Source organism: Papaver somniferum, chromosome 11, assembly GCF_003573695.1.
Source record: "Papaver somniferum cultivar HN1 chromosome 11, ASM357369v1, whole genome shotgun sequence".
Taxonomy (NCBI): domain Eukaryota; kingdom Viridiplantae; phylum Streptophyta; class Magnoliopsida; order Ranunculales; family Papaveraceae; genus Papaver; species Papaver somniferum.
In genome coordinates, this window is record NC_039368.1 from 44,488,940 (window position 1) to 44,503,921 (window position 14,982).

The 14,982-nt window shown below is 37.8% G+C and overlaps 1 protein-coding gene across 8 annotated transcripts; it reads left to right on the forward strand.

Moving 5' to 3' along the window:
* Positions 1–4,380: 4,380 nt before the first annotated feature.
* On the forward strand, positions 4,381–14,621 carry LOC113320918. 8 transcript variants are annotated; one of them, XM_026568818.1, is made up of 14 exons: positions 4,397–4,470; positions 4,583–4,639; positions 4,769–4,790; positions 4,889–4,902; positions 5,016–5,038; positions 7,633–8,357; positions 8,564–8,702; positions 8,845–8,859; positions 8,967–9,252; positions 12,226–12,454; positions 12,554–12,759; positions 12,842–12,931; positions 13,230–13,352; positions 13,889–14,621. In XM_026568818.1, exons 6-13 carry the CDS (start codon positions 8,250–8,252, stop codon positions 13,243–13,245), a joined length of 1,089 nt encoding a protein of 362 aa, XP_026424603.1. In that variant the 5' UTR covers positions 4,397–4,470; positions 4,583–4,639; positions 4,769–4,790; positions 4,889–4,902; positions 5,016–5,038; positions 7,633–8,249; the 3' UTR covers positions 13,246–13,352; positions 13,889–14,621. The 8 variants fall into 8 exon arrangements, with proteins under 8 accessions (XP_026424601.1, XP_026424600.1, XP_026424607.1 ...); XM_026568816.1 differs by having other exon boundaries at positions 4,381–4,639; XM_026568817.1 differs by lacking the exon at positions 4,889–4,902 and having other exon boundaries at positions 4,395–4,470.
* Positions 14,622–14,982: the final 361 nt, after the last annotated feature.

Consider the following 14,982-nt stretch of genomic DNA (forward strand, 5'->3'; position numbering starts at 1 on the left):
CACTTGCATCTTTTCCATGGGAAGTTATGTTCTCGGTGGACGGGTCCTTTTATTGTTCGCACTGTCTTTCCTCATGGAGCTGTTGAGATCGAGACACCAGATGGTAGTAGTTCTTCGAAGGTTAACGATCAGAGATTGAAACCCTTTTTAGAGCCCTTTCCTACAGGTGATGTTAAGGAGGTCCCTCTGGAGGACCCTGTTTACCCTTGATTAACCATCGAGGCGATTGTATGTTGTATATTAGTTTTTGATTTCTCTCTTCACCCAGGTACTATCTTTCCAACTTCTCCTCGTGTTATTTTACTTTTGGTACTGCTCTTTCATTAGAAACATTGAGGACAATGTTAGATTTAATTTTGGGGGTGGGGAAGAAGCTTTTTGTTGAAATAAATAAACTCCAGAGCCTAAAAATTTATGCTTATTAAGGTTGGCACTAACCAATCTAAGTGGATGGGAACATCTTGCTTGTAGGAGTTGAGGAACCAATCTGATTAGATGGAAACATCTAAAGAGTCTATTCATAAAAGCACAGAGCTCAGGTGTTAGAATTAAAAAAAAACATGGTAGTTTCGCCATAACTCGTTGAATCCTAATCCCTTCTGTTTTTATTTCTTAAGTGATTTGGTGGGGCACACGACTCAAGTTGTTACCATTGCTAGGTGAAATAGAGTGATTGAGATACACAAAAAAAAAAAAGTTTGAGACTAGACCAACTGGAATAAATTCAATAAAGTCGACCACTGGTGCCCTTGTATATGTCAGTTGTGTTGACCTAGAATTAGGTTTATCGACCACTGGTCCCCTTGTATATGGCAGTTGTGTTGATATTAGTCAGACCGGTATCTCAGTCCATTAGGATAGGATCATCTTGGCAGAGGCCTTCAGACAGATATGGGAAACACCATTCACTTTAACCATCTATTTTTCTCTTTATCCATCTTCTTAATCTTTCCATATGATTGGTTGACTCCGCTTATGATGTCTAGAAACTATCTGAGTAGAGCTCTGTCACTTATATATGAATTATAGTATGCTGAGTGTAAACTCGTGTACATCAATTGGAAATTCGCATCAGGGTACTTCCTCCTATAGTCAATGTTTGTATGCCAACCAAGGAGATTCTTTAGTGCCTTCCAAGGTTCTGCGTAGATAGCTAGGGTCTGGAGTAATGGTTTTGTGGTACACCTCTGGTAAACCCTCCGGAGACAACACTCCGCCGTTAGGGCCACCTAGCGGTTTAACGGCTTGTTGCACGTGCTAAGTGTAGTCATTTTATATTAGATTTGCTCGAGTACTAGCAAATAATAAGTTTGGGGATATTTGATAGACACATTTTTTTGTCTGAATTGTCCTCAGTGTCTCTATTGCTAGTGCTTGATTTTGTACTTATTATGGTGTTTTTATAGGTGTTTTTGGAGAAATACACTTGTGTGTAAAAAGTTGCTCAAAAAGTGCTATTTGGACCCCTGAAGGACATTTGCTATACGGACCCCAGATTTTGCTAAAGGGCACCCAAGGTTATGCGTAGCCCAAATTCATCCTCAGCACCCAAATTTGTCCTCAGCACCCATCTGCTATTCGCACCACAGAACATGATAGGGACACTTCATCTTCAACATTTCAAAACTGAATTTTGGCGGGAAAATAAAAACAGAACTGTGTGATTTTTCGATCGATATTTGAAGGAGTTCTGGGTAGATTAAAGGCCTGAAATATTTTAGAGCTTCACTCGATTGAGCTTTCGTTATTTTATGTACATCCATAGAGACTGTAATGTATTAATCAGAACGCACTGATAATACTAATTATAAATATTCATAATTATCTTCTATGCTATTATTGGATGAAAGTACTATTAAATACATATTTTTTAGTACAAAGTTGTATTGAACGTTACTTATAGTCATAGAACTTCCACACAGCTGAATTCTTCGAACATGCATTACAATATCGGCTAAGAATGGTGCCAACACTAAATTTCATTGCATGACCAAGGTACTAAAAAAAATTGTCAGTACCAGCAACACATATGGCCATGGACATGGTCAAGTCTCCACGGCCTAGTTACTCGGCCAAGTTGCTAAGCCAACTTGTCCAGCACCCGCGAGCAGCCATGCTTTGTCGTCCTTGCTAACAACAATGCTTGGTCGTTCCTGCCAACAACAATGCTTGGTTGTTCCCGCCAGCGGGCCATGTCGTCTGTGTCAGCAGCTAATGCTTGTCAGTCTCCAACAGTGGCCAACCTTCTTGTCTACGACAACAACTCTTATTTCTGCACCAGTGCCATATCTCTCATCTCTCACTAATATTGGCCAAGCTAGCAAGCCTATCCCTTTTTACTTCCGACCTTGGATGAGCTTGACGATGCAAAATAAGAAGTAGTCCACAACTCTACTAATTCGTACCGGAAATCAAAACATGTTACATGAGGGGATTCTTCATGGGGTATTGTTCTGGTGTTTTACAACAACATACGGCATGACAATACCCTATGATGAGAAAGTAACGAGTAGTGGTGACCATTTGGAGGAGTTGAAGAGATTATGGAGTGGTAGTCTATAAGCTTCCTTAGGACATGACTTTACCATTATATCCACGATATTCATCTCTTTATCCGTTCACTACCTTCACTACCTTCCCTACTTACGAGGAAATAATGTGTGGCCCTTACAACTATAAATGAGATCCTTTGTCTATTCCAAAGGAGAGAACAAGTTTACAACTCAAAATCTCCAATCTTTCATAGTTTGATAACCTTACACACAACAATTCAATCACCACTGATCTCCACAACTTTCTTTTCTTTCCCTCCCCTAAGATCAGACCATATTCTCTCTTTCTAACCGATGCAAAACGTGAACTACCAATTTTTTGGCTTAGGCTCGTTTTGTACGATTTTGATTTTCGAACCTACAGAAAGTACTCCCACGGTATATTATTTTACCTAGGAGTAATTTTTAGGTACTGACAATTGACGACCACAACTGGATACCAACCTCTCAGCTATAAATTAAATTCTTCAATCGTTTCAAAAAAATGATGGATTTGATAGAGCACTGCTCGGTCGAACTCGCAAGCGTTGCTATCTCAAGCATGTTATCAATTTTAGTTGCCAAAATTATAAGTCTTGATTTCTAGTCTACTTATAGCTAAGTCTCGGATTAAGATAGAAAGTGTAGTTGAGCATTAGACTTCACGACATTCATAGATTAAAAACGAAGAACTACTAAGGGGAGCTTGTGGAAATTCATCAACAAAAGGTATGTGGAGACTTGAACTCATCTATCACTCAAAAGTCTATCTAATCTATCTCATTGTTTGTGGGTGAAAACCGTTTCTGCTGATTTTGGTAATTTTGGGTGTGTGGATGAGAAATAAATCTAAACTCAAAACAATGTACTGCACGGGAGTAGTTTTGATTCGAGAGATCAATCTGTACAATCCTGGATAAAACCAAGAAATGGTCGTTCCAGGCTTGATTCGGTCACAAAGTGAAGGAGAACGGTTGGTCTTAGGAAGGGAAGCGAAGAGAGTTTTGAGACCAGAATCGTTGATTCTGAAGGTGTGGTTGTTTATGACTTGTATCAGAAAGTAGAACTGGCTAGCAGAATGGAAAGCTACCAGGTGATTTCTAGATACTGTGTTGTTGCTGGCCAAAACTTGTCGTTTAGTGAAAATAGGTGAAGCCTATTTATGCAAGTCATATTGAAACGTACCCTAGTCTCGTATGAAGTGGAAACGATTGAGTGGTGGAAGAAAAGAGTAACGTGTAACCGTCAGACGTTATGCTTCCATGATGAAGGAAGTGAATTCATGTAACCGTCAGACATTATGCTTCCATGATGAAGGAAATGAATTCGTTTACACCGTTACTTTTCACCACCACTAATTGTCCCACTTCATGACACTTTCTTGTAACGGGCGCATTTCACGCCGCACGCTGTAAACCGCCAGACCAATACCCTGATGAGCATCTCCCAGTTTGTGACATGTTTGATGTCTCGAATGTTTTCGTGGAAAACATGTAGCACTTCACTACGTGTGGCAAGTCAAAGTCAATGGACTTACCGTAGGAAAATAACATGTAATGCTATCACGCTCGTTTTTGATAGTCGCCTAAAACTTGCCACAGGTTTGTCAGTTCGGTGGTGAACTTCGATGACTAACACTACAAAAACTAGTCTCGATCGTGAGTTTTTTTTTTAAGAGGGGCATCACAAATAACCCTTATTTGTGAGGCTTATGACCAACCGCCACAAATACATAGGTCAGTCAAAGTCAATTAAAATCTGGTCAGTTCTAGGGGACCGACAGATATAATTTGTGAGGGTTTTGGAACAACCGCCACAAATAGCTAAGTTAGTCAAGGTCACGCTTATTTTTTCGTCAGTTTAATGTTTCCGACTGAAGAAAATATCCATCTTCAATTGCTGCGGTTACTAATCAGTAGAGAATTTTTCAGAAAAGGCGGTGACAGTCTATCTCTCCCGCTGAAAATTTCACCAAAATTTTCATCCTTTATATTTTTTATTTCTTTCTCTTATCTTCTTACATGTTTCTCTTATCTTCTTACCACAAATAGATCTGGTTTTCTTCTGCTATTACCTTCTTGTTTTCTCCGCCGAAGAAATTTGCAGAGGTTTGTTTCTCTTACCTTCTATACATCTCGTATGTAACCATCACTGAGCTTATTCTCATCCATTAATGGTTTTTTTTTTCTTCTTTTGCTTAATATTACTTTTAATTATTTGTTTCTCTTGTTTTGCAGGATCTGAAATAATCTGTCGAAGGTGATTTATACAAACTTTTTTTTATTACTTTTAATTCTCGCTTATAAGTACTTAATATTACTTTTGATTACTGTTTCTTTGTTCTGCATGATCTAAAGGAGTAAACTTTAAGGTGAAATTTCCCAAATTTTTTTCTTTTGTATTACTTTAAATCTCGTTTTATTTCTTTGATTAAGGACTGGGTTTTCTTTTGATTGCTTGTTTTATTGTTTATTTGTTGTGCAGGATCCAAAGGAGGCAACTTTCAGGTGAAATTTCCAGGCCTTCTCTTTGTATTAAAAAAAATTAAATTTGTTTTTCTTTAGTTTCAATTTATTAGGGTTTACTGGAAAAATAAATTTCTTTAATTTCCTGAGTTCTAGGTGTTTGTGTCATGGATTTCATTTTTTTTTTTAATTTCTTAGGGTTTGTTTTATATATTGTTGGCTAGAAACCAAATCTGGATATGGGTTGTTGATGGAACTTAATTTGAGCTTAGAGTTTCTGATTGGGGTTTGGGTTTTATCTGTTTTGTACTTGATATTGGGGTTTTGTGAAATTTCTTAGTTTCTGATTGTGTTTGTGTTGTTATCTTTAATTTCTGTTGAATGGGAAAGCATAAGAAAAGGCTGAGCCTTTTCAGTTTGGTGTCCTGAGCTAAATTATTGGATCGTACTGGGATATTTAACTCGGTACATATCCTTGTTAGCTGATAGGATCAATATACTATACTAGAGTTCGTAATTGATGTTCTGTAATGCCTTATTGGAATATTTTTTTATGATTGCGAGAATGTTCTACCCAAATTTCTCCGTTAGGCTTTAACATATGGGTTGTCCTGATTCTGTGAATGATCGAATAGATGCGTTAACTGCCTCTTGTATGGTCAGAATTTCAATCATCACCTCTCTGTAATTGCTTGCTGGTACTGCTTTAGAGCAACTGCAGTGGACGACTAAGAGCAAATTTCTAGTCGAATGGGCTGGCGTAGTGAGACGGACCATCGATCAAAATTTGATCAAAGAGTAAAACCCAGACCAAATTTGGTCGGCGATCAAGACCAAACCCAGATATAGTCGAGCGGTCATATAGTTCACGCCCCACCACCAGGCGGTTATATAATCTACGTCCCACACCAGGCGTACGTAAAGTCGCCGCACCACACCAGGCGTACGTAAAGTTTACGCTTCACATGGGGCGTACGTAAAGTCTACGCCCCATTTTTTATTTTTTTTTTTAATTTTGTATGGGGCGGGCATTATACCCTCGCCCCATTCTTTGTTTTCCAAAATTTTTTTGTGGGGCGGGCTTTATACCTCCGCCCCACTTCTTTCTTTCTTTTTTTTTTTTTTTTTTTAAGAATCTCCCCAATCAAGCGGACGTATATCCCACGCCCCACACCAGGCGAATATATAGTGTACGCTCGATCAAATTTGGTCTTTCACCCGTAACGTCAAACACCAGACTAAACTCAAATTTGATCGTTTGTTTTGGTCTTTGATCTTTGGTTATGATCGTACCACTGTGGACGCTCTTAGGTATTATTAATGCTCTTTTAGTCTTCAAATTTTTAAACATCTGATTAGTTTGCTTTAACGATTTTGGATTGCATCTTTATTTAGTTCTGCTTCTTAAGTTCAGGGTGCAAACGAGTCTTTGGCTCTTAGTAATTTACATTGCGTTGGATTTACTCCCTGTTCTAGTTAAAGTATATGTTATTGGTGAACATCCATATGTCATCTTTATTAATTGCTATGAATTAGTGCTTGCAGTTTGAACTTAAGGCATGATTCTTTGTTATTTTTGGATTAGTACTTGCACTTTGAACTTAAAGAACGCTTCTTTGCTATTTTTGATCTGATGGTGACATTTCTGTAGTTAATAATCTCTTGGTCGTTTTTTTCTTGATGGAATCTGTGGTCATTTTTGTTTAGTGAATTAGACTATTAGAAGAGGTGAGACAGTCTGAAGTTTTTTTCTAGAAAAATGTATAAGGCACTGAACTCCATCATTGTGTGAAACTTGTTTCTTTTCCTTCTTTGCCAGAGCTTATTGTGTTTCATGCCTAGTGGCATTTGCAGAGAGTAATATGTATGTGTTAATTGGAAACTGTATTTGTATAGAACAGAACGGTTGTGACAATTATGATTGAACTTTTGGTGTTGAATAATGAGTGGTTTCATGGATTGGTGTGTTAAGCAGGTACATGAAACTGAATGTAGATTCTGTAGTAGTAATGGTGCTCTCTACTTTTTGATGTTTGGTGGCATTTGCAGAGAGTAATGAAAACAAACCTAGCATTCTTCACATTGGTGTATATTGATTCTATTGCTGCATTAGCAAGTTTTAGGAATACTCAAATGTTGGTTAGCTGAAGAAAGGATAAACATCTTTAGCCAAGCCACTTTTAGTTATTGTTGCTACCAATAGGGTCAGGAATGAAGATTAATTTTAGTAATGTAGACTCTTACCAGTGACCTAATTAGATGTTGTAATGTAGACTCTTTTGACTGCACAGGTTCCTTGCATAATATACTTACAAATTTGTGGTTCTCTTAGGGTATGTGTTTCAACATTTGTATCATTTAGAGACTTAAATCCTTGAACATTTGTGTTAACAGAACTTGGGCATTCACAAAGTAATTTTGTGATTTTCTTGTATAGTTTCAGTTTCAAGTTTCTGATTTTCTTGTACTTCGTATACTGGTTATTGTTAATGGGATTCTTAGTAAAACTTTTCACTTAATGATTATATATTATTTGTGTCATGTGACTTGGAATCATGTCTTGCACTCAATTGCTGAGAATTAAAACACAAGTTCCAACTGTAATTTTATAATGTTCCTTTCTACTTTGATGTCAGGTACTTATGGTCCAAGAATATTGATTGAAGAAATTTATACTGATTGTATTCGTCGTTATTTTAGTTCAATAATATTGTGATTGATAAATGGATAAGAGTTGGGTTCATTTTGAAAGAACAAGTAAGGAGTTTCATGAAGGGTTGTGTTTGTTCTTGAACTATGCGTTTGAAAATGGGTTTGTTACTGAAGATAACAAAGTGAAGTGTCCATGCAAGGAGTGTGCCAATATACATTACAAGACTAGAGATGAGATATATGATGACTTAGTTACCTGTGGTATGTTAAGGAGCTATACAGTATGGTATCATCACGGTGAAGGGTTCAGAACAACATTTCCACGTAATTTGGGGGCCGAAAATATCAATGCAGATCAGGTTATTATGGATAACAATGGCGAAGAGGTTGGAGATGACATTACTGGAATGCTGCGAGATGCATATGGGTTGCGTGCTGATGAGGATATGAGTGATATGTTGGATGCAGAAATGAGTGGGATGCCAAGTGATAGTTCAGCTGCGCAGTTTTATAAGTTGCTAGAAGATTCAAAGAAGCCATTATACCCCGGATGCGATAAGATGTCGATGATGTCTTTTCTTGTTAGATTTTGGAACTATAAATGCGTTGGTGGGATTCTGACAAGTCATTCAAAGAGATGCTTCAACTCATAAGAGAATCATTTCCAGAAGGGTGCACATTGCCAGAAAACTTCTCACAGTGTAAGAAGGTACTATCAGATTTGGGATTGTCTTACATTAAGATTGATGCCTGTCCCAATGATTGTATGTTGTATTATAAGGAGACAGCGGATCTTGAATCTTATAAGGTTTGCAAAGCTTCTTGTTACAAAGATGGAAGATTAAAAACGCCGGCTAAAATACTTCGTCACTTTCCTTTAAAACCTCGCTAAAACGGTTGTTCGTGTGTTCTAAGACTGCAGGAGATATGAGATGGCATCATGAAGGGCGTACAAAAGACGGGGTATTGAGACATCCAGCTGATTCTGAAGCATGGAGGCATTTTGATGAGATGAATCCAACTTTTAAGGCAGATCCAAGGAATATCAGATTAGGTTTGTCAACTGATGGGTTTAGTCCATATAGTTCAATGAGAAATCTGCATAGCACATGGCCTGTGGTTTTGTTACCCTATAACTTACCACCATGGTTATGCATGAAACAACCTAACATGATATTGTCTTTTGCTTATACCAGGCCCGCATAGTCCAGGTAATGATATTTATCTTGATTTTTATATGTTTTGTCAAGATTACATTACTATTCTTTCATAACCAAATATTCAAACTGATCACAACCTTCTATGTCAAAAATTGCAGGTAACGATATTGATGTGTATTTGAGACCATTGATAGATGAGCTGAAGGAATTATGGGAGGAAGGGGTGGACACGTATGATTCCTCACGAAATGAAATGTTCAATCTGAAAGCGGGATTATTATGGACTATAAGTGGTTATCCCGGACTTGCAATGCTCTCTGGATGGAGTAATAAAGGTAAATTGGCATGTTCAACGTGTCTTGAAGAAACTCGGCACCAGTGGTTGAATAATAGAAGGAAAACAGTCTACATGGGCCATCGACGATTCTTACCGATGAATCATAGGTAATAATCTTTATACTTAAACTGAGTTTCTGTCAAAATGATTCTCTCGATGGACCCTTTCATAAAGATGAGTCAGTTGTGTGTTTTACAAGTTTTCGCAGCAGTGCTTGATATTAAAAAAGCATAATAATCCTATATTAATCTATTTGTTAGTAAATTGAATGAATCTCTATCTGTGATGCAAATAACATTAGCTTTTGATGGTTTCGGTTCTAGTTTTATTGATTGATTCTAGATCTTAGGAGGACTTACATCTTTTCTTTGATTTACTTATGTAATCTTAGCAGTAAACTTTGAGAATATATGAGTGTTGTTGCAGTTGTGTTAAACTTGGGAGGAGTTATATCTTTGTTGTGATTTACTTATATCAAATGAACATCTGCTGTATCTGTATGCTAAGCTTAGTCAAGCGTTAATTTGTTAATGATGTTTGTTTTATAACTGCTGTGTATTTGACAGCTGATTGTCTGAATTGTTATCATAAGTTTCGCACCATACTTAAGAAAGATTTTGATGGGAAAGTAGAACTTAGCCCACGTCCAAACCCATTGTTAGGGCCAGATATCTTGAGCTTGCTGAAAGACATTCCACACATATTTGGAAACAGTTCGAGGAGAATTTGAGGGGAGATCGTCCACGCAAGAGAAAAACATGAGGATCAAGTAGATCCGCAAATAATATGCCAAGCAATTGGAAGAAATTGAGTATCTTTTACGAACTTCCATACTGGCTAAATAATCTTCTCAAACATAACATAGATGTGATTCACACTGAAAAGAATGTCTGTGATAGTGTTCTGGGTACGATAATGGATATTGCTGGAAAAACTAAGGATGGTCTTAAAGCAAGATTTGATATGCAACTCCTGAAGATTAGACCTGAACTTCATCCAAGGCCATTACCAAATGGGAAATACTTCTTGCCAGGAGCATGTTATTCCATGGATAATCCAAAAAAGACTATGTTTCTTAATGTCTTGAAGAATTTGAAGACCCTGGATGGGTACTCAGCATACATTGCGAGGTGTGTAAATGTCCAGCAACGTAAAAGTTTTGGTCTAAAACGTCATGATTCACATGTGCTCATGCAGCAGCTTCTACCTTTGGCATTCCGAAAGACGTTACCGTCTAAGGTCAGTAAAGTGCTAATGGAGTTGAGTTCCTTTTTCCGTGAACTATGCTCCAAGGTGTCACGCCCCGAAGATTTTGAAGAGTTGGAGAAGCGCATTGTTACCATTGTTTGCGAATTAGAGAGGATTTTTCCACCTGCCTTCTTCGACATTATGGTTCACTTGCCTATCCATCTGGCGACAGAAGCACGTTTAGGAGGACCTGTGCAGTATCGGTGGATGTACCCCATTGAACGGTATACATTTTAAACTTTTGTTGGCTTTGCTTTGTTCGTTTCTTACTTATTTCTGTTCAATAAAGTTATTTGCTCTCTTTATTGTTGGTTTTCTGTTCACTCACTTATTATTCTTTTTTGGCAGGTATTTGTACACTTCGAAGAAATATGTAAGGAATAAAGCTCATCCAGAGGGATCTATTGCTGAAGGCTATTTGGCTGATGAATGTGTTACATTCTTGTCGAGGTACCTCAAAGATATCGAGTCAAGAACCAATAGACCACCTAGATACGTAGATGATACTCCCATTGGGAAAGCGGTGAAATTTGCTTTAACTGGCGATCAAAAGAAGAAGATGCATGGCTATATCTTGTCTAATGATGATGATGTGGCTCCATACATAGCATAAGCATCACTTTATTTACCCAAGTTTTATGTTAAGTCTTTTACCTTTTTTTTTCCCGGCTACACCATTTAATTTATCTGCTTTGATTACATTTTATAGGCAACACAAAACTACACTGTCTATGATGCACCCAAGACTAAGTGACCTTGAACGCCAGCGAAAGCACAAACATGAGTTTGCTGATTGGTTTAAGAATCATATTAGGTTGCTTATGAAATCTAAAGTGAGTATTGCTGAAGTATTAGATTTGCTTGCCGAAGGTCCCTTTTCAAGTGCGAGAAAATTCACCGGTTATACAACACAAGGCTATAATTTCAAAGTTGTAAGTAAAGAAAATGGAACAAAGACACAATAGTGGTGTGGTAGTCGATTCAATGGCGCCTTCCTTTAGAAGTGGAGCAGCTCGGGACCCAAGCAATGATTCAGAGCGCTCGTACTATGGAGTACTTACAAACATAGTTGAGTTGACATATAGACAAGGTCACTCATACGTGTTGTTTGAGTGCAATTGGGATAATGTGGTGAACACTTCTGGCAGAACAAGGACTTCTGGTTTAAAGACTGATAGTTTAGGGTTCACTATTGTGAATTTTAACCATCTCTTGGGGACACAATGGGAGGAGCCTTATGTGTTGGCCTCTCAATGCCGACAAGTATTTTATACCCAAGACCCTGTAGAACCTGAATGGGATGTTGTTCTCAGGAATGGGATGTTGTTCTCAGGAACCTGACATGGGTGATGATAGTTCAGATCAACTATTGGATAACCTTCCATTTGGAAATGAAGTTAACAATGAAGAGGACGACAGTATTGGTGCTATAAATGATGGGACTGGGGTGATAGTTGATCCTCCTATGAGAAATGGCAGTGGAGATCAAATATGGGTAAAAGAAGAAGAGGAAAAAGAAGAGGTAGAAGAAGAAGAAGACGCTGACAAAGAAGTAGAGTCAGAAGAAGAGGAATTTGTGGATGGGTTTTCAGAAGATGAGAATGATGGCCCTGATGTTGAGTTTGACAGTGGATCAGATGATGATTCTTGAACATGTTACATTTTTTTCATTCCTGTATTGCTAGTTCTTATAATGTGTTATTAATATAACATTTGAAAAGATAGTTCTTTTAAAACTGTGTCTTTCTACAAGTTATGCTTATTTCAGTTGTTTCTCGTTGTTAGATGATTACTTAAGTACACTGACATCATAACTTTTAGATTTTTTGTAGGATGCCTAAAGGTGGAGCGGCTTTGAGGTTCTTGCATGACCTATTACCAAATCAGAGGCTTGCAGTTGAAGTGGACATGGAACACCTTTGTCCTTTGGGGGAAAATGGTACGTATATAACCAAATATATCACTCATCTAGCGAGTGATGGGCACAAACTAGCGTTGACAATACATGACTGGAAATACATGCCTTCACACTTAGTTGAGAATGTGGTGCTTGAAATAAAGGTACAATAACATATGCATGTTTTTTCATATAACCTCTGAATCCATATCTTTTCAAAATTCTGAAATGTTCATCTTTTGTGGTTGTATATTTGATGTCAGCAAATATTTAAGTACCCAGAAGTGTTGGATGACTGGATCTACTCCAAGATAAATGATAGGTGTAAGGATCACAAATATCATGTTAAAAAGAATGCTTATAAAAATGGAATACGGTGGAAGAACGTCTTGCTAATCCACCACACAATGTTGTTGAGAGCCAGTGGAGGGTACTCGTTGAGGTTTGGAATACTGATTTGGAGAAACAAGTAAGCATTGGTATTTTTGTTTTTCATGAGCAGTCTCATAATTAAGCAGGCCTGAAATTTTCAGATCTTATGTTTGGTGTAGGAAATATGCCAAAAAAACAAGGAAAACAGGGAGGAACAAAAATCTCGCCATACTATGGGCTCTAAACCTCATGCTAAGTGTGCCGCAGAGGTAGGTTTCTATACCACTGCCAAGTCTTAAATACTCTTTCCTATGCTAATAGTGATAGATCTTCCTTGCTGGTACAACATAAACATTGAAGTAGAACTTAGAATTGAAATTAATCATTACGCCCTACCTTCCTTAGCTACTTTTTTTTTCCGCTTCTGGTTATTATGTTTGATTCTTAAGCTGGAAATTCATCAACCGTCTTTAAGAATTGTTATCTTTTTAAGTGTTCAATGAGTTTATATGTGTGTTTCTGTTTTTATATGGATGTTGATTTTCTTTTTGAATTATCTATATATAGCTGGGAAAGAAACTAGGACGGCGTCCTAAACGTCACGAGATTTTTGGTGCTACCCATACTAAAAAGAAGAAAACTGAAGACCCAGATGAAGTATTGATGGATCCAGAAGTGGCTGCAGAACTTGTACGTATTTTGATTTATTATGAATCAATTTTTAATTTGTTTAGATATGATTACTTAAGCACTATCTCTAAATGTGATTTTGGCATCCATGGCCGCTCCACTGTTCTGTGTTGTAAAAGTCACTTCTAATTTCAGCTGTATAATCTAGCATGAATGGTGGACTGGTTTCACAGAAAACCAGTGGGGCAAGGTCTTTACGCATAGATATTTTGCTAAGAAAAAAAGATGTATTTACTGTTATGTGATGTTTGGCTAAGACGAAAGATATATTACTGTTAATTCTTAATATGTCACATAATGAAGTAGGGATGCAAATTTTAGTGGTGCAAGAACCAAGCAATAAGTTAGGATGCAATATCTCTCCTATTACATATATTAGCACACAACTTTTCATGTGTTTCCTGATGGTATATCTGAGTGAACAATGCCTTTTGATCTGTTATGGTTGTTGCCTACTTTTAAAATAAAAATGTAGTTTTCAAGGCTATTTCACTAACTTTTTAAATGCATTTGCTCTTATATTCATATTTCTGTAGAAGGAAATGGAGCAAGTAGAGATCCAAGCTAGCCAACCAGGTTCTCATATTGTGCTACAAGGACGACATGATGCTTTTGCCCAAGTGCGAGAACGAGATAAAGGTGGTCGTGTTCGCTGTCTAGGCAATGGTATAAAGCCAAAGAAATATTGGGGTGAAGAATCATCCACCAATCCTTCCACTGACCCAAATGCTGAAGTTTTGAACCTTAGACAACAATTGGAGAGTACTGTTGCACAACTTCAAGCAGCAATGCTACGGATAACTAAACTGGAGGCCCTTGTTGCGCACCTTGGACTGGGAACTGCTAACATTGTTACCCCATCGACTGAGGCAGAGACTAGCAACAGTCCATGAATGGAAGATGTTGGTGCACATAGATGCTTGACTGATATACTACTAATATATAACTCTGGCGACTCAGGTGCTTGTTTTTTTTGAATACAAGGGAATGTGATCTCTCTTTTTTTGTGTTCATGCCATCAGGTGTGTTGGTATCATGTCCCAAACTTTCCGCAGGCATTTTGAATGTTGATAACCTTAGTTGCCATCTTTTTGAACTCTATGGATGTTTTTTTCCGCAGGTTTAGTGAAACATCTTACTGTTGATCTATGGTGCATCAATGTAAATGTAAAACTTAATGTTGTTTTTGTAGTGCGTCAGTGTAAAACGTGAAACTTAATGCTGTTTCTATTTTGCAATGGAAAGTTATCCAGCAGTGTATATTTTGAATGGCGTAAAATTTCTGAGAATCTAAAATCCGTCGCCGGCGACTGAAAACCGCCGGCCGGTTTCGATACCCGGTGAACGTCGGAAAAACCGACGTCATGAAATCATATATTAGTGACGGTTCTTAGCCGTCACAACATAAAAAAACCGGCAACGGACGTCGTTACCAGAAAAAATACCGGCGGAAAGAAAACAAGTTGTGACGGTTTGACCAACCGCCACAAATATTCGTGACGGTTTACTAAACGTCACAACTGATCTCAAGCGTCACAAAAACATTTGTGACCCCAGTAATAACGACGGATTGTCGCCTGTCACAAAGTCACATTTGTGGCGGGGTTTTGCTATTTGTGACGGTTTGGAA

Coding starts and splice junctions, on each gene's coding strand:
- LOC113320918 (XM_026568815.1), top strand. CDS start 8,250: ATGCGTTGGTGGGATTCTGACAAGTCATTCAAAGAGATGCTTCAACTC. Junction 8,358..8,563: donor ACTTCTCACAGTGTAAGAAG/GTACTATCAGAT, acceptor GTGTGTTCTAAG/ACTGCAGGAGATATGAGATG. Junction 12,455..12,553: donor ATGTGGTGCTTGAAATAAAG/GTACAATAACAT, acceptor ATTTGATGTCAG/CAAATATTTAAGTACCCAGA.